This window comes from Budorcas taxicolor, chromosome X (assembly GCF_023091745.1).
Source record: "Budorcas taxicolor isolate Tak-1 chromosome X, Takin1.1, whole genome shotgun sequence".
Lineage (NCBI taxonomy): Eukaryota > Metazoa > Chordata > Mammalia > Artiodactyla > Bovidae > Budorcas > Budorcas taxicolor.
The window spans coordinates 15,680,012-15,707,636 of record NC_068935.1 but is presented as its reverse complement, the minus strand read 5'-3'; the positions used below and the strand labels follow the sequence as shown (position 1 = coordinate 15,707,636).

The window sequence follows — 27,625 nt, the reverse complement described above, 5'->3', positions numbered from 1 at the left end:
TATACCTAGTTCTCAATTAACCCCAGGCATCTTCAATTCTTATAACTGAAGAAAAGTGCAGCTGTGTCTATTATTGGCTTAACAATACAGTTAACAGCTTGGAAACAAAGAAGTAAGAACCATGATTGGGCGGCCAAGACACCTAAACCAAAGCTTCAGCAGGGAAACCAGTACAGATATAGACCCACAATCAAAGAGATAACTTTATTAGTTTCTTCTACAAGAGACAGTAATATCAACTTTTTAAAAACAGAAATCTCAGGTCATTTGAGAGGCCAAATAGATCCAAAGAAAGATGATAAACAGTTAAATTAATCAAAAGGCACTACACCACCACCTAAAACCTACTACCGCAGTGGTAGTGGGCTAAGGAAGATTAAGCTACAGCAGAATCATCTCATGTTAATGTTACAGATCACAGAGCAGGAATTGAGTTTGCTTTCCAGAAAACTATGGCACAACAATCACTTGGGACCAAGTGGATATTTGGCCAGGAAAGGAAGATCAGGCCAAATGGAAAGGAATAGGGACAAAAAAGAATCCAAGTGACAGAATCCAAGCAAAGGGTGATGGATCAGGCTTTTTCCTCCCAAGAATCATTTGCTCTATGGTGGGTTGCTTCCCCTCAGGCTCCTGCCCTAGGGCTTCTCTAGCCTTACAGGGGCTCAGCCACCAGATCTGGGTTCGGGTTTCCCTAGGCTCTTGCATAATTTAGTACAGACTTTAGAGAACTTATCACACACTGCAGGGTGGGGGCAGTTGCTGAAGCATTCACATGCAAAGTAGTCTGAGCTTCCCCAAACATATTTGGACACTCTACACAAAGCTTTCCAAAGTCCGACATCTTGTAGAAGCTGAACAGTTAAAGCTGCAAGGCTCACAAGATCAAAGAAGCCAGGATGAGACAATACAGGTAGAAAATCCCAGCAGCTACTGTCACTCTATATTTCTCTAACGTATTGGGTTGACCAATAAGTTCACTCAGGTTTTCCCATAAGGTGTTAAGGAACAACCCAAATGAACTTTTTGGCCAACACAATAGTAGTATCGCTCATATAACTGATGTGGGATGTAGAGAACTACACTGCAACAAGCTGGGTCTTCTGCTGGATTTTTCATCAAACACCAAAGAAAAAAACAAAGGGTGGGGCTCACTTTATTTTTGAAAAGCCTCAGGAGTTATTCTATTATAAAGGGACATGGCTGAACAGATAGGAGACGGACTCTCCATTGTGAGTTCTCCTGATGGCTTCTGCGAGGATCATGGAGATGTCAATCACCTAGGAAGGCAAGGGGAGCATCGGGTTAGTATACAGACAGAGATGATTGACTGGCCATTGCAGACACTGATGAGCAGCCCAATGAGGGGCCTTCCTCTTAAGACTGTGCACTGTGCTGTTGCCCCAAGTGAGCCCACAACCAGCTGCTCTTCATACTCACATTTTAAACATAACCAACCACTTAAGAAAGAGTCAAAATGACAGTGGAGGAAACACTCTTGACTCACCAAGATGGTGGTGGGCTGGCATTTAAAAACCAGTTTGAAGGTTTTTCATTATGTTTGCAGGGGCTGACAGACAAGAGTGAGACGCACAAATGGTAAAGCATGGACCTGATGTGCATCACAAACACTGGGAGAGTCTGTTAAAACACAAAATCCTGGGTTCCACCTTCCAGAGAGTCTGAGGTCAAGGTGTTTGAATTTTTAGACACACGATCCTTCCTTTTGGGTCACAGATCCTGATGGCTAACCCTTGAGAGCAATGGAGGAAATCTTCAGAACCCACTCAGAGACCTAATTCAACACATGTAATCACCTCCTAAATACTCAGAGGAGTCTTATTTTGCAAGAATCTCAGTCTCACCTGTATTTTGGAGCAATGCTTCATCTTATCCTCCTGAGGTATGGTATTGGTGACTACTACTGCTTCAAAGCATGCATTATTAATACGAGAAATGGCTGGGCCAGAAAAGATTCCATGAGTCAGGATAGCATAAACCCTTGTGGCTCCAGCTGAGAGAAGTCTAGAGGAAAAAGGAGAGTTGATTAGGAGTAATCTTACTTGTTACTATAAAATCCAAGTTAGTGAAGAGGAATGTTTTAGTCAGCTTGCACTGCCATAACAGAATACCACAGAGTGGATGACTTAAACTAAATTTTATTTGTTGCTTGTTTCTGGAAGTTGGGAAGTCTAAGATCAAGGGACCAGCAAGGTAGGTTTTGTTCTGAGACCTCTTCTCTTGCTTTGTTGGTGGCCGTCTCACTATGTGCTTATGTGATCTCTTTGTGTGCACAGATCGAGAGGAGGAATGGGGTTGGGAAGAGCTCTCTGGTGTCTCTGCTTATAAGGACACCAATATCATCACGAGGGCCCCACCCTCATGCCCTCACCTAAACCTAATTACCTCCCAAAGGTCCCATCTCCAAATACCATCACACTGGGGGTTAGGGTTGAATTTTTCAAGTGATACAGTTCAGTCAGTAACTTATCTGAATAGGTTTGGATTAGTGTAAAAGGACTGTGGCACAAACAGCTATGCTCAACAAAATCTGTCTCTTCTTCTTTCTAGTACACAGCTGGACACTTCCCAGCCTCCCTTGCATAGTTAGGTATGGCCAAGTGACTTAATTCTGGCTATCTAAATGTGGACAGATTCTTACAAAAAACTTCCCATGGATGATCCTCCATGCTCTTTTCCCTTTCTGGCTGGCCACAATGGAAATGTTCAAGACGCAGCACCATAAGACTGAAAGGGGCATACTTGCACTGGAGAATACCGTGAACAAGTAACTTTACTGTGTTAAGGGAGTTGATCTGTTATGAGTAATTAGCATTATCTTACTAATATGACAGATAAAAGGAGTTTTATAAATTCATACTCCAGGATCCAAGCCAGGAAATCACTCTGCATACAAGTTTTCTTTTTAAGCGCACACACACGCATGCGCGCGCACACACACACACATATACATATACACACACACACGCACTGGAGAAAAAAATTGCAGCCCACTTCAGTATTCTTGCCTGGAAAATCCCATGGATAGAAGAGCCTGGCAGGCTACAGCCCATGGGTTGCAAAAGAGTCAGACATGGCTTAGCAACTAAACAACAACATATATATATATATATATATATATATGTATGAGATTTTTAAAAATTATGAGAAACAATGCTGTCCATAGTGACTTGGATTATAAGCAATGGGGAGCCATTTACAGTTTGAAAGAAGGCATGAGGGGAATCTAGTTTTAGGAAGATAAGCCAGTGGGGCAGCAATGTGAAAGATGGACTGGGAGGTAACAGACTGGTAAATGGCAGCAGAGAAGAGAGGCAAAGTAATTCAGAACAGCGCAGGCAAATGATGAGAAAGAGTAAGAATGAAGGAAGTAGCAGCAAAAATGGACAGTCTAGAGGTAAGGCCAGGGTTTCCAGCTTAGGTAAAATATAGTCTACAAGTAATAAATGCTGGAGAGGGTGTGGAGAAAAGGGAACCCTCTTACACTGTTTGTGGGAATGCAAACTAGTACAGCCACTATGGAGAACAGTGTGGAGATTCCTTAAAAACTGGAAATAGAACTGCCTTATGACCCAGCAATCCCACTGCTGGGCATACACACCAAGGAAACCAGAATTGAAAGAGACACATGTACCCCAATGTTCACTGCAGCACTGTTTATAATAGCCAGGACATGGAAGCAACCTAGATGTCCATCAGCAGATGAATGGATAAGAAAGCTGTGGTACATATACACAATGGAGTATTACTCAGCCATTAAAAAGAATACATTTGAATCAGTTCTAATGAGGTGGATGAAACTGGAGCCTATTATACAGAGTGAGGTAAGCCAGAAAGAAAAACACCAATACAGTATACTAACACATATATATGGAATTTAGAAAGATGGTAACAATAACACTATATGCAAGACAGCAAAAGAGACACAGATGTGTAGAACAGTCTTTTGGACTCAGTGGGAGAGGGAGAGGGTGGGATGATTTGGGAGAATGGCATTGAAACATGTATACTATCATGTAAGAAACAAATCGCTAGTCTAGGTTTGATACAGGATGCTTGGGGCTGGTGCACTGGGATGACCCAGAGAGATGCTACGGGGAGGGTGGTGGGAGGGGGGTTCAGGGTTGGGAACTCATGTACACCTGTGGTGGATTCATGTCATTGTATGGCAAAACCAATACAGTAAAGTAAAAAAATAAAATTAAAAAAAAACATAAAAAATAAATAAATATGGGAATATATTTCTGTCTGCTCAGGGCTATGGATTTCTTACCTTAACCTGTTTTAAAGAACTATCAAAAGTAGATTACTCAGGGAATTCCCTGGCAGTTTGGTGGTTAGGACCCCATACGATTTCACTGCCAAGGGCACAGGCTCGATCCCTAGTCAGGAAACTGAGATCCCGCAAGCCGCAAAGTATGGTCACTCAGAGAGATGAGATAATTTTTCGGAAATACAGTGGTGATAGTTGCACAACACTGTGACTATACCCAATGTCACTGAGCTGCACACTTAAAAATGATTAAAATGGGGAATTTCCTGGTGATCCAGTGATTAGGACTCTGTTTTCACTGCTGTGGGCATGGGTTCAATCCCTGGTCAGACAACTAAAATCCCAAAAGCTGCACGACCCCCCCAAAAACAGTTAAAATGGCAAATTTCATGTTGTATACAGTCTAGCACAATAGCAAGGAAAAATAAAACTAAGAAACTCTAGAGGAAAAAAAGTAAGAATACCCGTCAATCTACATGCACTGCAATTCAAGCCTAGGGTGACAAAACAGTCAGTTAGAATTCCCTGAACTGAGTTGCAAAGAGAATCAGCAGGCTTAGGGCAGTCAGACAGTAGTTTTTCACGTCCAGCGCCCAGCCCCACCAGCAAGCACTCACTTGTCAGCTGCATGGCAGATTGTGCCACAAGTGTCAGCCATGTCATCCACGAGGATGGCCACACGGTCCTTCACGTCCCCTACGAGCACCATGCGGTCCACTTCATTGGCCTTCTTCCGTTCTTTGTGAATCAAGGCAAAGTCCACATTCAACCGGTCTGCGATGGAAGTCACTCTGCAACACAGGGTATTCACAGTTAAAACCTCACTTAAAACCAGTGTGTGTGTGTATCTTAAGACAAAGAAAGGAACTAAAGGATGGGCTTATTTTCTAGGTGAGAATACTCCATGAAACTCAACGGGTCCCAGGGTTGGAAGAAAGTAACTCCAATTAATTGGCATCACAAATTGGGTTTCATAGACGAATGCCTTCATACTCTAAGATGCCTCCCACATCTTAAGAGTAGTTTATGAATTATTAGTCAAACTTAGATTAAAATTCACTCTGGGTTACAGTAGGAGACAGACAACTAACTCTCAGCAATCCCAGGAAGCAGTATAATGAATGCTAGGGCATGTTCGTTTACTGGACTGGCAGCAGAAGGGGAGAAATATACAACTTGGTTAACCAATGCCGGGAGTGTCGACGGTCCCATTATGACATGTGAATGTGGTGAGAAGTGAACCTGAATTTGGTGGGAGAGAAGCAGTGCCCAGCCTGTTCTGTTGTGCCCTCATCACACTCTCCTCAGTGATCTACCAACTGTTGATGTCAACCGTACCTGGACACCAAGCTTGGGAGTTCCTTTAATGACTGCTAGAAAGAAAGTTACACCAATTAAGCAGGCAAACTGGGCATCTTGCTGTACAGACCAAAGGATTCCCAAATCAAAACAATTCCTTTTGTTTAAATTACAAGGTAATACAAACCAGACTAGAAGGTGGGATAGAAGACAAATCTGTCTGGTGACAAAGTACCACGTAATCTCTCAAGCAGCAATCCATTCAGCGCATGGTTGTGCTGCCTGTGACATCTGCGGCCACACTCCACCCTGCCATCTTGTTATGTGTGAAGAGGCCTGTGCTTTGGGCTTTGTTTCTTAATGGAGTGCTGATCCAACCGAGTATCATGTCCTATTTCCCTTGTGACTACACTCACATATTTTGAGTTTGTGCAGAATACGGGAGAAGCTGTGACCATATAATAGAGAGCAGACAAGACTTGGATCACAACCTAGGCAGCATCTGCACCTGATCTAAACGCCCCATATCCTGTGTGCTCTCCATCCCTACTGTGTGGGCGCATAACATCAAGAGTCACCCATCTGCTTGGAATGATTACTTAGATGAGGCAAATGCATGATCACTTCGTTCAAGCATCCTAAGCCATCCGTACTCAGTGGCCAACAAACTCAGTGCCTGACAAAGTATGAACGGCTCCAAAAAGTCACTCCCTGTGTCCTTGAGGGGAGAACTGCATGCAGGTCACAACTGCACAGGCATTTCTACCTAGCCCCCAAACCCTGCCAAGACAGATGTGATAGCCACTCACTTTGAAAAGATTCCATCACTAGAAGAAAATTACAGGACTTCCCTGGTTAAGAATCTGTCTGCCAATGCAGGGGACACGGATTGGATCCCTGGTCCAGGAAGATTCCACATGCCTCAGGGCAACTGAGCCCATGCACCACCACGACTGAACCTGCGCTCCACGAGAGAAGCCACCACAATGAGAAGTCCACACCGCACAACTAGCCCCCACTTGCCACAGCTACAGAAATTCCAAGAGCAGCAATGAAGACCCAGGACAGTAATAAACAAATAAATGATTTAAAAAAGAAAACAGTAAACACAATTATGGAGCAATAAACCATCTACTTGGAGAAGGAAATGGCACCCCACTCCAGTATTCTTGCCTGGAGAATCCCATGGACAGAGAAGCCTGGAGGGCTACAGTCCACAGGATCACAAAGAGCTGGACACGACTGAGCGACTTCACTTTCACTTTAAACCATCTACTGAAGGCAGTTTTTCTGTACCCAACTTTGGAAAGAAAATTGTGCTTGATTACTTATTTCAAATGAGACTGTTTTCTCAGTCTCTGTGGAAGAGGATCTTCACAAGCATGACAACCACTGTGAGGGGGATGTGTTTTAGGCTCTATCTCTAGTATTATAGATGGTAACTAGCAACAACAAGGGACTCGCAAAACCATGCATCTGGCTGGAGAACAGAACTCAAGCTCTCAGCTTATCAGTTCTGTTGAAGTTCCTGAAATAAAGAGGTCATTGAGAAATAGTCATTGAAAATTTGAATGACTTTTGCAAAGATGTGAATTGGCATTTCCTAATCATCTGTGTTTTGTAGCTCTTCATTCTATTTCCACAACAAGAAGAACATGCGTCACACTTCTGAATGCATTACTAACGAGTGAGCCACTAAGGAAATGAAAAGCTTAGTCTGTACCACGTGAGCTGAAGCACTGCAACTGGCAATCCCTGGCAATCAGTTTGTTTCGACTGTTCAGCGCTTGGCTTAAAGAAAATCACACTTTCTTTTCCGTCCTGCTTAGTATTCTAATTCAAAAGGTCAAAATGGTTTAACCAACAACATTAAGAGGTATGCACAAAAGGTTGTGCATGAGTACTAGGCTGCTTCAGTCTGTCCGACTGTTTGCGACCCTCTGGACTGTAGCCCGCCAGGCTCCTCTGTCCATGGGCTTCTCCAGGCAAGAATACTAGAGTAGGTGGCCATGCCCTCCTCTGGGGGATCTTCCTGACCCAGGGATTGAACCCGTGTCTCCTGCATCGAAGGCAGATCCTTTACTGCTAAGCCACAGGGGAAGTCCATGTAAAAGCTTACTTGTTCACTATCATCATGGGTTTTGATAGCAAGTGGCATTCATTAGAAAATCAAATTGCCTCCTCCTCCTAATGGGTCATAGCGCTGTCACTGACCCTGCAGTGCTGAGTCACTGATGGGTTTTGGTCAAGCCCATGATGCCAGACTATTTTGTGCCCCTCTGCTGCTATCTTATCTTTCAGGCAGTGACTCATGCCAGTAAAACCATATCCAGTCCATGTCCTAAGCTATCAGAACATCCAAATACTTAAAAACTGTTGCTTCTCAGTATCTTGTAATCGCCTATACTGAAAAAGAATTGGAAAAAGACTTCATATATATATGTAGTCTTTATAGTCTTTTTCAGACCACTTTGCTGTATACTTGAAACTTAACATTGTAAATCAACTATACTTCAAGAAAAGAAACACTCAGTTCAACAACAAAAGATCACTTCCTGACACAACTGTCTGAAAACTTTCCCTACTACGTTGGGAATAATATGAATTTCAACCATACCTCTTTGCTCCTCCAGCATCAGGTGAGACAATTGTGCAGTTCCTCCACTCAGAGATGTTCTCCCTTATCCACTTGAGGACCGCTGGCTCTGCATACAAATTGTCGACTGGGATATCAAAAAAGCCCTGCAGAAAGAACGAACCTGGGTCAGTTTGGCTTGTTTTCCTTCTCTTCCATTTACAAATAATGAACACAAAGAGAATAGTAACTTGCCCAAAGAATGCTTTACTGGAACATTCAAACTGATCCGAAAACATGCCCAGTATGGCAGACTGTAAAAGCAGACTCCTAGAGTGTGGGTTGTGCAAGAAAGCCCAGCCACAAAGTGAACCCCCACATAACCCACAACTGACCACAGCCATATGAACAAGCTCCTGAGGAAAACAGCCAAGTCCAGCCAAGATCAGAACTACCCAGCCAGTGTGCAGACCCAAGGGGTAATATATACTTACTACCTTCTGCCACTCAATGTTGGGATGGCTTGTTAAGAGAGCCAAAGCTAACGGTACACCAGTTAGAGATGCTATGGTATAAAAACCTAGTGGAAGGCATTTATAATAAATGGTCACAGTAACTAGTAGTCAGGAGATTTGTGTTCTAATACTAGTTGCTACTGATTTGTTGTACTTCACAACTAATCTGTCCCTCTTCTATAAAATGGGTATATAATCATCTGGCCTGTATCTCACTGAATTCTCAGAAGCCTCCAAAGATAATGATTTCAAAGTCTCTTTAAAAAGTATCAACTATAAGGTACTATTCTGCTCCCCAACTCTTTTAATGCTAGAAAGTAGGCTCCAATATCTATGGTTCTAAATTTAATGATAACAATAACAACTCCCATTTATTTCATATCTTTCATGAGCCAGGTGTTTCACTATGAATTTTATTTCTTGTTTGATACTCACGATAACAAAGCAGTGTGTATTCAGAGAAGTTAAATAACCTGCCCAAGGTTACAAAGTTTGTGTCAGAGCCAGTCTTCAAACTCAGATTGATGCCAAAGCCTACTACGTACTTCCCAGAATCCCAAACTGCCTCCCTGTACAACCAGCCCAAATGACTAAGACCATGAACTATGCTTCAGGTGAGGATGCTGAAAATGTCATCAATGTCTAGTTTGAGTTGTACTTGGGCAGTTTTTGCTTCCCCGTGGTTTTCAGCATTCAGTTCTCTCTTACCCCATGTCTAATCCCTAATAATCCCTAAGCTAATGTTAGCTCGCAATGATACCTGAATTTGAGAAGCATGAAGGTCCATGGTGATGATATGATCCGCGCCTGCTACAGAGAGCATATTTGCAACCAGCTTGGCTGAGATTGGAGCCCGGCTCTAAAAGGAGGGAAGGAAAGAGGAAAAAAAGCCAATCTGAAAAACAATTCATTTGCTCAAGAAGCATTTATTTATTGTATACCTATTGTGTTTAAGGCACTGTGCTACCAGAAAATTCATACAAAGTGATACAGCCACTGATTTTCAGTTCATCACAATCTGGCACAAATAGGAAGTGGAATATCATTTTTCCAAATCAGGATACATACGTCAGAAAAAACCTTCCCAACCTTTCACTTTCTTCATGTACATATTTTCAGCCTATTAAAGTCTTTCCAATGCTCAATTATTCAAATTAGAAAGACTGTATACAAATCTTTTTTGAAAGAATTGTATTAAAATCTCTTTTAAGACATACATACTCAAACCTGTGCAACATCTAACATGTCAACATTTTAAAGGCACATCAAAGGATGAAAAGTATCAGTTCAGTTCAGTTCAGTCGCTCAGTAGTGTCCGACTCTTTGCGACCTCATGAATTGCAGCACGCCAGGCCTCCCTGTCCATCACCAACTCCTGGAGTTCACTCAGACTCACATCCATCGAGTCAGTGATGCCATCCAGCCATCTCATCCTCTGTCGTCCCCTTCTCCTCCTGCCCCCAGTCCCTCCCAGCATCAGAGTCTTTTCCAATGAGTCAACTCTTCGCATGAGGTGGCCAAAGTACTGGAGTTTCAGCTTTAGCATCATTCCTTCCAAAGAAATCCCAGGGTTGATCTCCTTCAGAATGGACTGGTTGGATCTCCTTGCAGTCCAAGGGACTCTCAAGAGTCTTCTCCAACACCACAGTTCAAACGCATCAATTCTTCGGCACTCAGCTTTCTTCACGGTCCAACTCTCACATCCATACATGACCACAGGAAAAACGATAGCCTTGACTAGACGGACCTTAGTTGGCAAAGTAATGTCTCTGCTTTTGAATATGCTGTCTAGGTTGGTCATAACTTTTCTTCCAAAGAGTCTTTTAATTTCATGGCTGCAGTCACCATCTGCAGTGATTTTGGAGCCCAAAAAAATAAAGTCTAACACTGTTTCCACTGTTTCCCCATCTATTTCCCATGAAGTGATGGGACCAGATGCCATGATCTTCCTTTTCTGAATGTTGAGCTTTAAGCCAACTTTTTCACTCTCCTCTTTCACTTTCATCAAGAGGCTTTTTAGTTCCTCTTCATTTTCTGCCATAAGGGTGGTGTCATCTGCATATCTGAGGTTATTGATATTTCTCCCGGCAATCTTGATTCCAGCTTGTGTTTCTTCCAGCCCAGCGTTTCTCATGATGTTCTCTGCATATAAGTGAAATAAGCAGGGTGACAATATACAGCCTTGATGTACTCCTTTTCCTATTTGGAACCAGTCTGTTGTTCCATGTCCAGTTCTAACTGCTGCTTCCTGACCTGCATGTAGGTTTCTCAAGAGGCAGGTCAAGTGGTCTGGGATTCCCATCTCTTTCAGAATTTTCCACAGTTTATTGTGATCCACACAGTCAAGGGCTTTGGCATAATCAATAAAGCAGAAATAGATGTTTTTCTGAAACTCTCTTGCTTTTTCCATGATCCAGCGGATGTTGGCAATTTGATCTCTGGTTCCTCTGCCTTTTCTAAAACGAGCTTGAACATCAGGGAGTTCACGGTTCACGTATTGCTGAAGCCTGGCTTGGAGAATTTTGAGCATTACTTTACTAGCATGTGAGATGAGTGCAATTGTGTGGTAGTTTGAGCATTCTTTGGCATTGCCTTTCTTTGGGATTGGAATGAAAACTGACCTTTTCCAGTCCTGTGGCCACAGCTGAGTTTTCCAAATTTGCTGGCATATTGAGTGCAGCACTTTCACAGCATCATCTTCCAGGATCTGAAACAGCTCAACTGGAATTCCATCACCTCCACTAGCTTTGTTTGCAGCGATGTTTTCCAAGGCCCACTTGACTTCACATTCCAGGATGTCTGGCTCTAGATTAGTGCTAACACCATCATGGTTATCTGGGTCGTGAAGATCTTTTTTGTATGGTTCTTCCGTGTATTCTTGCCACCTCTTCTTAATGTCTTCTGCTTGTTAGGTCCATACCATTTCTGTCCTTTATTGAGCCCAACTTTGCATGAAATGTTCCCTTGGTATCTCTAATTTTCTTGAAGAGATCTCTAGTCTTTCCCATTCTGATCTTTTCCTCTATTTCTTTGCATTGATTACTGAAGAAGGCTTTCTTATCTCTTCTTGCTATTCTCTGGAACTCTGCATTCAGATGCTTATATCTTTCCTTTTCTCCTTTGCTTTTCATTTCTCTTCTTTTCACAGCTATTTGTAAGGCTTCCCCAGACAGCCATTTTGCTTTTTTGCATTTCTTTTCCATGCGGATGGTCTTGATCCCTGTCTCCTATACAGTGTCACGAACCTCATTCCATCAGGCACTCTATCTATCAGATCTAGGCCCTTAAATCTATTTCTCACTTCCACTGTATAATCATAAGGGATTTGATTTAGGTCATACCTGAATAGTCTAGTGGTTTTCCCCACTTTCTTCAATTTAAGTCTGAATTTGGTAATATGGAGTTCATGATCTGAGCCACAGTCAGCTCCTGGTCTTGTTTTGCTGACTGTATAGAGCTTCTCCATCTTTGGCTGCAAAGAATATAATCAATCTGATTTCAGTGTTGACCATCTGGTGATGTCCATGTGTAGAGTCTTCTCTTGTGTTGTTGGAAGAGGGTGTCTGCTATGACCAGTGCATTTCCTTGGCAAAACTCTATTAGTCTTTGCCCTGCTTCATTCCACATTCCAAGGCCAAATTTGCCTGTTACTCCAGGTGTTTCTTGACTTCCTACTTTTGCATTCCAGTCCCCTAGAATGAAAAGGACATCTTTTGGGGGTGCTAGTTCTAAAAGGTCTTGTAGGTCTTCATAAAAGCATTCAACTTCAGCTTCTTCAGCGTTACTGGTTGGGGCATAGACTTGGATAACTGTGATCCTGAATGGTTTGCCTTGGAGATGAACAGAGATCATTCTGTCATTTTTGAGATTGCATCCAAGTACTGCATTTCAGACCCTTTTGTTGACCATGATGGCTACTCCATTTCTTCTGAGGGATTCCTGCCCACAGTAGTAGGTATAATGGTCATCTGAGTTAAATTCACCCATTCCAGTCCATTTTAGTTCGTTGATTCCTAGAATGTCGACGTTCACCCTTGCCATCTCTTGTTTGACCACTTCCAATTTGCCTTGATTCATGGACCTGACATTCCAGGTTCCTATGCAATATTGCTCTTTACAGCATCGGACCTTGCTGCTATCACCAGTCACATCCACAGCTGGGTGTTGTTTTTGCTTTGGCTCCATCCCTTCATTCTTTCTGGAGTTATTTCTCCACTGATCTCCAGTAGCATATTGGGCACCTACCGACCTGGGGAGTTCCTCTTTCAGTATCCTATCATTTTGCCTTTTCCTACTGTTCATGGGGTTCTCAAGGCAAGAATACTGAAGTGGTTTGCCATTCCCTTCTCCAGTGGACCACATTCTGTCAGACCTCTCCACCATGACCCGCCCATCTCAGGTGGCCCCATGGGCATGGCTTGGTTTCATTGAGTTACACAAGGCTGTGGTCCTTGTATGATTAGATTGACTAGTTTTCTGTGAGTATGGTTTCAGTGTGTCTGCCCTCTGATGCCCTCTTGCAACACCTACCATCTTACGTGGGTTTCTCTTACTTTGGGAATGGAGTATCTCTTCACAGCTGCTCCAGCAAAGCGCAGCCGCTGCTCCTTATCTTGGATGAAGGGTATCTCCTTACCACCACCCTTCCTGACCTTCAACATTGGATGGCTTTTATTTTATTAATTACACCACTTCCCTTACTCATCCGGAGGCTAAACTTCTAGTAACCTCAACCCCCTTAAATAACAGGTAAACACACCTGACTGCAGCATAAAATAACAAGGCCCATGTCCTACACTCTACTCCTTAGCAGCACTGTATTCTATTGAAATAAAAGTATCTGGCCTTCTCCCAGGTATCGTACATATTAATAAAATTTGGGCATCAATTACATGGACCAGCAAAGTTTCACCTATATGTTTTATCTTCTAATACTCCAAAGAAGGTGAGGTGTGCATGTGTGTATTCATGTAACAGACTTCAAGTTCTATGAAGAGGTCACAACTATAATCAAGAGGGTCCCAGAGGATCTACCAGTTTAAAAAAATTCTCTACTCCATGGGAGCTGGTGCTTAGTCTTACTGCTGCTGCTGCTAAGTCACGTCAGTCGTGTCCGACTCTATGTGACCCCATAGACGGCACCCAACAGGCTCCTCTGTCTGTAGGATTTTCCAGGCAAGAACACTAGAGTGGGTTGCCATTTCCTTCTCCAATGCATGAAAGTGAAAAGTGAAAGCGAAGTCGCTCAGTCATATCCGACTCTTAGCGACCCCATGAACTGCAGCCTACCAGGCTCCTCCATCCATGGGATTCTCCAGGCAAGAGTATTGGAGTGGGGTGCCATTGCCTTTTCCTAGTCTTACTGATACAATGAAAACAATAGCACCGAGTTAGCCAAAAGTCACATATGTATGACTGGGATAAAACAGACAGACTGCAAATGTGTTGCTTTATACAAACCAATCACATCAATTGTTTTGAAAATCAGATAATGCCTAAGATAAAAAATAATATCCTCTAAATATACATTTGATAATTAAGGAAGTTTTTTTGACTTTGGGCAAGTGCTCCTGCTTCTCCTGATTTAAGAAAATAAGAATTAAAAAAAAGAGAGAGAGATTCCACTCCTACCTTATCCTTCTTATCCTGCCGGGCATAAGGGAAGCACGGGATGACTGCAGTAACCCGGCTGGCTGAAGCAATCTTGCAGGCATTAATCATAATCAAAAGTTCCATGAGATTGTCATTGATTTCACCACAGCCACTCTGAACAATGTAGACATCCTCTCCACGAACACTTTCTCCGATTTCCACACTATAGGAAAAGGAAGGAAAGACAACAAAAACAGATTTTAAAGCACTCTACTGTACATCTACAGTAAAGTCTAAAAAACACAGCTTCCCCACTAGTATGCTATGAATGGATTATAGGAGATTCCCCTGAAGGAGCCCCTGTACCAGAAACTGTGTATCGCCTATTTACCCCAGTGTACTATACCTATTTTTATAGGTGACATGACATGAAAAAAATTGGCTAAGGTACTTAGTAATTGGACCATAATTTCAGTAAGCAGGCTGTATCTCATTTTATATGTATGAATGCAAATTTGATACAGCATCTATGACTGTCATCAGTATATAATAAAGGAACCAGAAAGCTCATACAAGGAATGAATCACTACTGTTTTAGGATGATGCCTTCTACAGAAGACTGTACCATGTCTACCACACTGGCAGTTCACTGAACAAATGCTCATATCCCAGTCACTGTGCTAGGTGCCAGCAACACGATGGAGAACAGATGTGGTCCTTGCCTTTATTCTATGCTTACTGTGCTCTGGTCCAATTAGTCTTATTTTAAAGAATTCCATAGGAAATTACTCTAATTATGGAATAAGGCTATATTTTACTATAAAATGCAAGTTTTAATATTTGTACTTGGATCCTTACCAAGAATAACTTATTAAAAATAATAACCTCAATGATACCTCAAAGCAAAACCATTTCCCCAATTAATATTGTAGGTGACATGGGGGAGAGGGGAGTGTGTGGGTATATGTGCATGCATGCTTGTGTAGGCAAGCAGATCAGAACAGTTAATAACCTGTACTGATGAAGAGGAAAACTTCAACAGGACATAATTCCATTGTCAGAAGCTGATATCAGACATAATTATTATTTAAAACTCATTTGTTCCCAATCCAAGTAACAGTTGTAAGGATCCTCCTCTTTAAAAGAATGGGGTTACTTTATATTGTAAAGCAAGAAAAATAAAAGCAAATGGTAAAAATCAAACCAGAAACCAGTTAGAACAGGGATGTTTGGAATATCTGGAGATAAACCTTCAGGCACTGAAAAATGGGCAAAATGAACCCAAAATAAGCAGAAGGAAGAAATCAGACATAAAGAGCAGGAACCAATGAAACAGTAAAACAATAAAGAAAAACCACTGAAACAAAAAGCTCTTGGTGGGGGGGAAATCAATAAAATTGATAAACCTCTAGAAAGGCTGACCTAAAACAACTTTACCAGAGAAGCTTACCAAACATTTAAAGAATTAACACGAATTTTGGGGACTTCCCTGGTGGTCCAGTGGCTAAGACTCCAAGCTGCCAATGCAGGGGGCCCAAGTTAGATCCCTGGTCAGGGAACTAGAACCCACGTGCCCCAACTAAGGCCTGACACAGCCAAATAAATAAAAACAGATTTTTGCATAATCTTTTCAAGAAAATAGATGAGAATACTTTTCAACTCATTTTATGACGCCAGTATTACCCAGATACCAAAGCCAGACAAAGGCAATATAAAAAAAGAAAACTACAGAGGAAGAGGAAGATAAAAATGGGTGTGGGTGCAGCAGGGCAACAGGAAGGATCCTTGCGATGGCAGAATGTTTTTTTTTTTCCTTGACTCTATCAATGTCAATATCTTGGTGGCTGCATTATATAACAGCAACAGCCAAGAAAACTACAGTTTGGAAAACTAGAGTTGGGAACCTTGGGAAAACTGCATAATGGGTACACAGGATCTCTGTTATTTCTTACGATTCCATGCTAACCTATGATGACTTCAAAATTCTATTTTAACAAAACATGTATTATTATACCTTGTGCATACTTGAGTAAATTACTGCAGCCCTCAGTGAAAGCTGAGGTCATAAAAGTACTGGGTTGGCCAAAAAGTTCGTTCTGGTTTTTGGTAACATTCTATGGAAAGAACTTTTTGGCCAATCCAATATATCTAAAAACAGGCACTTCTGTAATAAGTCAAAAGAAACTAGTCTGATTGTATTAATATTTTCTGAGAAATGAGTTCTAGTTTGAGGTTAACTTGAGAAGTAGCTCATCTGGAAAAATATTTTCTCCCTAGTTTACTAGGTGACTTCCCTGCTGGCTCAGAGGTTAAAGCATCTGCCTGCAATGCAGGAGACCTGGGTTCAATCCCTGGGTCAGGAAGATCCCCTGGAGAAGGCAATGGCACACCACTCCAGTACTCTTGCCTGGAGAATCCCATGGAGGGAGGAGCCTGGTAGGCTACAGTCCATGGGGTCACAAAGAGTCGGACACGACTGAGCGACTTCACTTTCACTTTCACTTTACTATGCATCAGTCAAACCATCTTCCTTTACATTCCTTGATTCACCCTTTCCCGCCTTCGCACACATATTCCCACTATCTGGAATGCTCTTCCTACTACTAACTCATTAATTTCCTAGGTCTCCAATCAAAATATCATTTCTGACCATCTTAATACAAGTGACTTTCCTAAGAACCTATAAGATTAAAAATGACTTTAAAAATATCAACCAATTTTACTGTGAACCTTATTTGCATACTAATTCAAGCAACTGTTAAAAGAAAACACATTACTGTTAATTTGCTTTAGGTGAGAAAATGGTATTGTGGTCAATGAAATGTATGTGGGTGATATGACAGAATATCAAGGTTTGCTTCAAAATAATCCAATTATGGGAAGTGTGGGGAGGGGGAATATTAGATGAAACAAGAATGGCCATGAAGTAATAACTGCTAAACCAGGTGATCAATTCTTCGGTGCTCAGCTTTCTTTATAGTCCAACTCTCACAACCATACATGACTCCTGGAAAAGCCATAGCTTTGACTAGATGGACTTTTCTTGGCAAAGCAATGTCTCCACTTTTTAAGATGCTGTCTAGGTTGGTCATAGCTTTTCTTCCAAGGAGCAAGTGTCTTTTAATTTCATGGCTGCAGTCACTATTTGCAGTGATTTTGGAGTCCAAGAAAGTAAAGTCTCTCACTGTTTCCATTGTTTCCCCATCTATTTTCCATGAAGTGATGGGACCAGATGCCATGATCTTAGTTTTCTGAATGTTGAGTTTTAAGCCAGCTTTTTCATTCTCCTCTTTCACTTTCATCAAGAGGCTCTTTAGTTCTTCACTTTCTGCCATAAGGGTGGTGTCATCTGCATATCTGAGGTTATTGATTTTTCTCCCAGCAATCTTGATTCCAGCTTGTGCTTCTCCCAGGCCAGCGTTTCTCATGATGTACTCTGCATAGAAGTTAAATAAGCAGGGTGACAATATACAGCCTTGACATACCCCTTTCCTATTTGGAACGAGTCTGTTGTTCCACGTCCAGTTCTACCTGTTGCTTCTTGACCTGCATATAGGTTTCTCAGGAGGCAGGTCAGGTGGTCTGGTATTCTCATCTCTTTAAGAATCTTCCAGTTTGTTGTGGTGTTGGAGAAGACTCTTGAGAGTCCCTTGGACTGCAAGGAGATCCAACCAGTCCATCTTAAAGGAAATCAGTTCTGAATATTCATTGGAAGGACTGATGCTGAAGCTGAAACTCCAATACTTTGGCCACCTGATGCGAAGAACTGACTCACTGGAAAAGACTATGATGCTGGGAAAGATTGAGGGCAGGAGGAGAAAGGGACGAGAAGATGAGATGGTTTGATGGCATCACTGACTTGATGGACATGAGTCTGAGTAAGCTCTGGGAGTTGGTGATGGACAGGGAAGCCTGGCGTGCTGCAGTCCATGGGGTCACAGAGTCGGACATGACTGAGCAAATGAACTGAACTGAACTGGGTGATGGGTGGAAGGCAGGAAGATCATTTACTCTCTCTACTTCTGCATGTGTGTTTGAAATGTTCTATAACTGAGTTAAATAAATAAAGTGACTCTCCCCAGGTATTCTCTCATTATCCTGGTTATTCTTTTCAGAACACATCACAATTTCTCATCACCTTATATTTTATGCACTTGTTTATCTGTTACCCTCTCTAGAATGCAAGCCAGCTCCATGAAGGCAGGAACCGGATCTGTTGTGCCCAACCAGCCAGTGCCAATAACACAAAGAATGAATGAATGAGTGAATGAATGAATACCACTCAGGATTAGGATGCCCCTTGAATCTGCTCACTTTAAGGCAGAATATGAACCTTCTGCAGGCCTGCTGTTGTGAATTCAGAAGACTGTTGATTGTACCTCACAAACTAACTCACCTCACACTAGAGATAAGTGGGTCCAACATGTTTCTTCCAAAGGTTTTGACAGATCTGCTCATCCCTTTAACAGACACTCAGCTGACAGATATTTAATGGGGGTGGAACTACAACCTGATGAGTTCACCAGGATTTGATGGCTACAAAGAATTTTATGGTGGGATCCTAAAATAGTGATGCCAAGCAACATAATGAGCCAAACATCAATTTTGTAGACCCTAAGACATACTTGAACAGACATCTATTAACTATCAAGATCAGCCTTAAGAAACAACGAAAGTGGGCTTCCCTGGTGGTTCAGTGGTAAAGAATCTGCCTGCCAATGCAAGAGACTTGAGTTCGATCTGGGAAGACCCCACATGGGGTGGGTCAACTAAGCCCATGCACCACAACTATTGAGCCTGTGCTCTAGAGCCCGCAAGCCACAACTACTGAGCCCACATGGTGTTTGTACTGGAGCTACAAACCCTAGAGCCCATGCTCCACCACCACAATGGGAAGCCTGTGCACCACAACTCGAGCAAAGCCCACGCAGCAACAAAGAGCCAGCACAGCCAAAGAGAAGATATTTTTTAAAAGATTAAAAAAAAAAAAAAAAAGGAAAAGCAACTAAAGGGACTTCCCTGGTGGTCCACACTCCCAATGCAGGGAGCCCATGTTCGATCCCTGGTCAGAGAACTAGATCCTCCACAGCACAACTAAAGATCCCACCTGCCACAAGAAAATTGAGCATCCTGCGTGCCACAACTAAGACCTGGAGCAATCAAATAAATACTTATAGAAAAGAAAGAAACGACTAAATCTGTCGGTAACGTCAACTACGCTAGTGCCAAAATTGCTTTCGGGAGACGTTGTTCTAAATTCAAATAAGCAGGCAGGAGGGGACCAGGGAAAGCTTCCTGGAAGAACAACTTGCATGTTGTCCAAAAGTAGGCCCAAGAGCACTACTGTCCAATGTGGGAGTCACTGGCCTCGTGTGGTTATTGAGCACTTGGATGTGGCTACTGCAACTGAGGAAGGGAACTGAGATGCGAAGTAATATTAATACCATACCTTTCTGTGAAGACAGTAAAATTCTTTTAAATGAATTGATTTTTATATTGATTACATGTTAACTTAAAATGGGGGGGAGGTGGGAAGGGAGTTCGGGATTGGGAACATGTGTACGCCCATGGCAGATTCATGTTTATGTGTGGCAAAATCAATACAATATTGTAAAGTATAGAACAGACTTTTGGACTCTGAGGGAGAGGGAGAGGGTGGGATGATTTGGGAGAAAGGCATTGAAACATGTATACTATCATGTAAGAAACGAAGTGCCAGTCTATGTTCAATACAGGATACAGGATGCTTGGGGCTGGTGCATGGGGATGATCCAGAGAGATGATATGGGGTGGGAGATGGGAGGGGGATTCAGGATTGGGAGCTTGTATACACCTGTGGTGGATTCATGTCAATGTATGGCAAAACCAATACAGTATTGTAAAGTAAAATAAAGTAAAAATAAATAAATAAAAATAAATAAATAAAAATTCCAAACAAAAAAATTAAATAAATAAAATAATAATAAATAAATAAACAAAAATTAAAAAAAAAAAAAACCACTCAAATGGATAGAATTCAGTAACACCTGTGGAGCTAAGCCTGCTCTGCCAGTTCCTCACTGAGGTGGGCCCAAACAAGAGGCTGAGGGAGTTTCAAGGTGCTTCCAAATCTCCTTTACTAACACTGCCTGCCCTTTGAGAGGTTCCAGGCTAACAGTCCCTTCTATGTTTTATGGTGCACAACTCTATGGTCCTGACAAAGTAGTATTTCAAATATCCGAGCAACTTCAAAACTCAAGAAAATTTTAGTCCTGCCCACTGTCATCCCTACTACATCATCTCCTTGTCCAAGACCAAGCTCTCCACTTCTCTCGGGGAGAATGAAAGTCAGGCACATTGATTGCCCATAAAAGCCAATTGGATCTTCCATATTTGGTATAGGAAGCCTATGGCCCTTGTTTGAGTCAAGAACACTATGAGAATCATCTGTGCTCCATTCACTCACCAGTCAGACTGCAGGATTAGGAGCCAGGAAAGAGCAGTTTGACAATTGATCTAAGACAGTATAAGGGACAGGCTAATTATCTACTACTCTAAAGCTGTCTTTTTATCAAATAAGGCCAGAAAGCAACATACCTAACACCATGGTGGCTTATCTCTTTTTCACAAATGCCTCCACTATCAAAGTCAATATAAAAAATTGCTTACATTGTTCATTATATTACTGGGTATCATTATTTAAGGATCTCACCCAAAAAATTTGCAGAATTGTGTGTCTGGAAGTAGTATCTAAAGATTTTTATGAAAATAAAAATTACATAATTTATTGCACAAGTCTTTATCCCTTTGGCTGCCAGGAAGCCAAGGGATACAGTTAAAGTAACACTAAATAAACTTCAGTAATCACTTTATGCCAAATTCTTCACATAGTTACTACAGTCCTTTGTTCTAATAGGCTTCTGCTGTACCTATCTAACTTTTGTATGTGTGACTATCATGAAACACTAAACCTTTCTTGAAAGCAGGCAAGGTATTAATTACAAAATTAAATTTTCACTGCCAACTTGTACCACTTTTGTATTATATCACCTAAGGATAATCAACCAACAGTGCGGCCATTTCCCAAAGCCAAACTTAGGACTAGCACTTACCTTTCAAGCATAGAAGGATGTTATGACCAGACATGCATTTAATAACTAGAAAAAGTTATTTAACTATATGAAAAATAAAAGTAGCACATGTAAATTAGGACACTGTCCTTGTTTTACTGTATGCAATTCCAATCTCACTAATCAAGACCAATCTTTTCCTCCAGTTAGTACTATGATGTATTTTCATAAAGTCTTTTTCAAAAGCCCAGGAACTACACTTAGATTATACAGTTTGGTCAATAAACAGTTCAATGAATCCTCAAAAAACCTTAATATTATTCTTATGGTTTCCTCTAAGTCTCAGAGATAATAAGTTAGGCAGTGGTGTATGGCAGAAGAATTGATGGTGTGCCTGAATCCTGTTTGCTTTTAAACCAGGTAGGAAGACCTGGTTTAGCAACTGAAAGGTAACACTTCTTGTTCTTTCCCTCTAGCTAATGGCTGCTGCTGCTGCTGCTGCTAAGTCACTTTAGTCATGTCCGACTCCATGCAACCCCATAGACGGCAGCCCAACAGGCTCCTCCATCCCCGGGATTCTCCAGGCAAGAATACTGTAGTGGGTTGCCATTTCCTTCTCCTAGCTAATGGCATGTCCTCCAAATTGGCTTTGGGCAAGTGAGTCTCTCAGCTGTTCTGGGGAGGCCAGATGACTAGCTCCATCCATTTCGTTTGAACACAAAACAGAAAATAAAGTGAATTTTAAAATGCCTTTTAATTGGTGGTATTTTTAAGAAAATCTCAAGAATTTAGATGGGTGCTGGCACATACAAAACACAGGGAATTAACTATAGGAAAATCCTAGGGAACCAAGGTTAGTCACCCCCCTTTCAGCCTATCTAGAGTAACCAAAGAAAACAAAGTTATTTAACAATATTGAAGAGAGTTGAGTCCAAACATTCAGTACATATCTTTTTGCCTTTTCATACTGTTCATGGGGTTCTCAAGGCAAGAATACTGAACTGGTTTGCCATTCCCTTCTCCAGTGGAGCATGTTTTGTCATTGGAAAAGCCCCTGATACTGGGAAAGATTGAAGGCAGGTGGAGAAGGGGACGACAGAGGATGAGATGGTTGGATGGCATCACCAACTCAATGGACATGAGTCTGAGCAAGCTCTGGGAGTTGGTGGTGATGGACAGGGAAGCCTGGCGTGCAGCAGTCCATGGGGTCGCAAAGAGCTGGACATGACTGAGTGACTGAACTGATTTAGTACATATAATAAAACAAGAAAAAGACCCAGGGGACTTCCCTGGTGGTTCAATGGTTAAGAATCTGCCTTCCAATGCAGGGAGTGCGGGTTAGATCCCTGATTGGGGAACTAAGATCACATGTGCAGCAAGGCAACTAAGCCCACGCACCACAACAAAGAGCCTGCATGCTGTAACCAAGACCCGACACAGCCGAAATATTTCTGAAAAAGAAAGAAACAGAATCACACACAACCAACCAGTGGTTACCAATGAAGAAGGGAAAGGGGGGAAGATAAAGGTAGGAGATTAAGAGTACAAACTACTGTATATAAAATAAAGCTAAAAGGATATATAGTACAACACAGGGAATATAGCCAACATTTTATAATAACTATAAATGGACTATAACATTAACAATTATTTATCATTTTGTTGTACACCTGAAACCTTATATGAATACTGCATGTCAACTACACCTCAGGTAAAAAACTTAATACATTCAGAAGTTCCAAAAGCCAGATAAATATTGTATCAGCAAAAAAATTAAAGGACTTGCCCCAGAGGTGGGGAAGTTACCCTCTGAATCGTAGTTCCTTCATCCATAAAATGGGGATTGTAAGAGTCATCTCTTACAGCAGTGTGGAGGGGATTAAATGTGAAATGTGTATAAAGTACTCAGCGTAGGAACTAGCACATTTTAAGCACTCACTGTTTATTATTATTAATATCACCATGACTAATAGCAGAGACTTGTTCAACTTTTTTGGAGATCAATTTGGCAATAAGTATTAACAGGCCTGAAAGTAGTGTATACCCTTTAACCTAGTAATTCTTCTAGAGATCCAGGAGTTTTCGTATAAAAGCATTAGGTCAAAAATGATAAATATTGAATAGGGACTTGGTGATCTAAAATTATAGTAAAATCATGACAAGACTGTACAGCTATTTAAAACAGTGGAGACTTAAATATTAAGAGGAGAAGTATTCAAAATATAGTGCTGAGTGAAGAAAGCTATAAACAATATGCCATACTTTTCTGAAAAAGTATATAAACACACAAACACCTGGAAGGTCATAAACTGAAATGTGAACAGTTTATCTTGGGTGGTAGAATTATTTGGGACATCTTTTATCCTATATTCCCCACATTTTTTGCAATACCATCACCATCCCTTACCAACACTGAGAATCTGTTAAGACAATGTTCTAAGAATTTTACTCCCATCTCATTTAATTGTCACAAAAGACTCCAAAAAACGTGTATGCTCAATCATGTCCGACTCTTTGAGACCCCCATGGACTGCAGCCTACCAGGCTTCTTTGTCCATGGGATTTTCCACGCAAGAATACTGGAGTGGGTTGCTATCTCCCCCTCCAAGGGTTCTTCCCGACCCAGGGATGGAATCCGAGTCTCCTGCATTGGCAGCTGGATTCTTTACCACTGAGCCACTTGGGAAGCCCAAATTTATTATTTTATAGTTTTATAGAGCCATTCCCTTCTCCAGGGATCTTCCTGACCCAGGGATCAAACCTAGGTCTTCCACATGGCAGGCATGTTCTTTACTGTCTGAGCCACCACAATACTCTGGGTAGATAATATTTTACTGGTGAGATTACTGAGACAAAGAAAGGCTTAGGATTCAAATCCAGCTTCTCTGATTCCAGAGCCTGAACCCTCAACCTCTCTCATAACTATCCGTGTGCCATACACCCACATATATGTATGTATGTTTCTCCTTAAAAACTGGACAGCAGGAACTCCCTGGTGGCACAGTGGTTAAGAATCTGCCTGCCAATGCAGGGGACATGGGTTTGATCCCTCCTGGGAAGATTCCACACACCACTAGGCAACTAAGCCCATGTGCCACAACTACTGAGCCCATGTTCTAGAGCCCGGGAGCTGCAACTACTGAAGCCCTTCTCTGACAACAAGACAAGCCACCGTAATGAGAAATCTGTTCACAGCAATGAAGAGCAGTGCGCCCCCCTACTCCCCTGCCAACTACTACTCGCTGCAAATAGAAAAAGCCCACTCACAGCAAGGAAGACCCAGTGCAACCAAAAATTAACGAATTTTAAAAAACTGGACAGCAAAGGATGATCCTGACTTCAGGAGAAAACTACTCGAGAGAGCATCAACCCCTGAGACTGTGCCAAATTGCAGCAAAACAGTCTCATCTGAGGATGGGCTCTGCAGTTCCCCATCTAATGACCCCCCAGCACCCACTGTGGGTAGGTGCTATCCTGTCCATGACCTTTAGATCCCAGAGTCAGGGCAGCAATGACCACTTCTGCAGTGCAGAAAAGCCAAAGGTTGGGGGAGGGAGGTGAGGGGAAGCTCCATAGGCAACATATTCGATTATGTTCAATGAAGATTTCAGGACATCTAAGGAGCCAAAAAGCTAATTAAGCCAGAAACAAAGCAACCGAACCAGTCAGCAATTTTCCATTGGGCTTAATCTTATTCAATGCTTCCAAGCATGTTACTGTCTGGTTATTTAAAAATGAAATCAGCCTTTTAGCTCAGCGAAGTAGATTGGGGCTCCAGATAATTTTAGAGAAATCAATCAGTAGACCACTAAACTGTTCTCCTCTCCTCTCCCAATTTAGCCTCAGGTTCTGATGTGGTGCACTAGGCAGAGGGTGCACAGGGAAAATAAAGTCTTTGTATTTTTCCTGGAAGCATAGAAAAAAGATTTAATAGTCACAGTTCTCTAGGGAACAACAAAAAATAAAAAAACCACCTCCAAATGAAAATCATTCTGGTCCCCTAGCTATACTGCCACTTGCAAAGTCTGGTCCTGTTTTATTACAGCCCGTGAGTCATAATGGTGTGGTTAAGCTAAAGACAGCAGCTTGGCTAGCCTTCTGACTAAGGTTTTGTCTGGTTACAGACCGCATCAGGGCTTGCACCATCATCTGCATCACAACCAATGGCACAATGATCAAGCATCCAGAAGGAAGCTGTCCACTACAGATGAATGCTTTTACCAGCAGGGTCTACAAAGGACAGGGGAAGTTACACTTTGGGAAGAGAAAAGGAAAACAAAAGCACTTAGGAAAAAATGTTCAAGGCAATCTTCACTAAATTAACTGACTCATTAGGTTTGGTGTAAATTTTCCCCTTAATAGAGGACTGACTGTGGGTACTGCTCTGATTTGATCAACAGGATAACAACAAAATACAGAAAAACACTTAGCAGAACCAGAAGATTCTAGATTTAGATGGAAGTGGTACTGAAAGGATTTGGTGACCAAGTTATCTCTAAGATGGCCCCAAGGTTCAGGAGCATGGTGGAAGTTGGGGGGGAGGGAGCAAATTTAGTCAGCAAAGCAATGACAAAAAATTCACTGCAATGAACTATGCATTTCCAGCCTTCCACTCCATTATCTTTCTTCTATTATCTTAACATTCAGGGATTAAAATGTTTCTTAAATCCCCCACACAACATTAGAAGTGCAAGTTCACGATAGACTTTGGTTCTGAAAAATATGCTTTTGCACTGTCTTACAAACAGCTACGCTTGGGAAGATCAAGGATTCCAGAATTAAGGTTCCCTATTATTTTCTGGATGGCTCAAACCAAGATGCTGGCAATCGGGATGCAGTTAACGCATCATTTTATTCAAGCGACTAGATTTAACTTCGAGTTTAAAGATGTGAAAATTCAACACTCGCCAATCTAAGGAAGTCCTCGGTATTAATTTTGGCGCCCTCAGCACATAATGTCAAGTTCCCTCGACAGGAAATCGGACCAACACGGTTTCAAATTGAAAAGCTGCTTCTCAGACACTAGGAGGAACACCACGAGGGCTCAGTACGCAGTAGGACCTCCCAGGCGAGCCGGTCTAAGAGCGGAAGAGAACCCAGTCTGGATGGCTCAACAGCTAAGCGGCAAAGCCACGTGTCCCCACCGCGAAGCCCAGACGTTCTTCCCCTCTAGCCACTCTAGGAAGCCACCATCCCCGCCCTTGGCTTCAAACCCAGTAGCTTCGCCTCCTGCTCCATCTTGACTCCACCCACCACACAGTGAGAATGAACGTGACCCTCCCGCGAGAGGTAAAATAACGGAAACAGCCCGTGAGGCACGCTCGTCACAGAGCTGCCCCTTCCCCCCAAACCCGGCCCTTTGGAACTCACGCTGTGACCTCATCCCCCTACCCTCGGCTGCCCTGGCCTCTCCGGCAGGTGAGGCCGGTCGGCGTCCCAACTTCATCCTCACCAGGTCTCCTGGTTGCTGAATTTCTTAGTCACCACCTTGCCCAGTTCCAGGCCCAGGCGGTCGGCAATCTTCTGGGATAGATCCTGGTGGGAGCTGCCGCTGAAGATTTTGATGTTCGGCATCTTGGCCAACTACCCTAGGCTCTCTTTGCTTAACGATCACTGCTGCTGCCGCCGAGACCCGAACCGAGTGGGCCCAGAGACTCAGTACTAAGCACTCGCGTTTCTACTCCGCCATCTTACATTCCCGCCCGGTGCGCGGCTCTAAATCGCCAGCGCAGGGTAGGTGTAGTCAGCGGGGAAGCCCTCTCCGATTGGCTGAGCGCTGGTGGGTCCTCGCTGTAGTTCCGCCTATCCCCGACTGTCTCGAGGATTGACTGAAGGCCCTGAAAGGGGCGAGGCTAACGAATCGCCCCGCCCTCTGTAGCGAGGCAGTTGAGGAGGGCAGAACGCCTAGAAGCCCGGGTTCCGATGGGGGTGGAGGGATGCTGGTGACGCGTAGGGCCAGATCTTTCCTGCAAGCGGGAAATCAGCCACGCTTTTTTTTTTTTTCCTTCAGCACCTGAAAGTAAACCTGGCTCTGGTTTACAGTTTCTTTCTCTTTTCTGTTTTACAGTTTCTTTTAAAAATATCTATTTCTCAGGATGGCAGCCACAGTTCATACAAACATGAGTTTGCATGTTTCTGAACATGATTTTTATCTTTTTGTAAGGATGGGGCTGAACTTAAAGCATGATTGCATCACAGACAGACGCCATAGCACAGGCTCATCCAAAGGGCAAACCGGTAATTTCACTATCCCCTTTGCCTAACAGACAAGTCCCAAGGGGAAAGTGACTGAGGGCAAGCT

The 27,625-nt window shown here is 42.5% G+C and overlaps 1 protein-coding gene across 2 annotated transcripts; it reads right to left on the bottom strand.

Annotated features, from left to right (window-relative positions):
* Positions 1–185: 185 nt before the first annotated feature.
* Positions 186–27,050, bottom strand: PRPS1 (phosphoribosyl pyrophosphate synthetase 1). 2 transcript variants are annotated; one of them, XM_052662878.1, is made up of 7 exons: positions 26,777–27,049; positions 14,315–14,498; positions 9,444–9,542; positions 8,211–8,335; positions 4,912–5,085; positions 1,866–2,025; positions 186–1,280 (listed from the first exon to the last, which is right to left on the bottom strand). In XM_052662878.1, exons 1-7 carry the CDS (start codon positions 26,896–26,898, stop codon positions 1,188–1,190), a joined length of 957 nt encoding a protein of 318 aa, XP_052518838.1. In that variant the 5' UTR covers positions 26,899–27,049; the 3' UTR covers positions 186–1,187. The 2 variants fall into 2 exon arrangements, with proteins under 2 accessions (XP_052518838.1, XP_052518839.1); XM_052662879.1 differs by lacking the exon at positions 9,444–9,542 and having other exon boundaries at positions 26,777–27,050.
* Between the last annotated feature and the right edge of the window lie 575 nt (positions 27,051–27,625).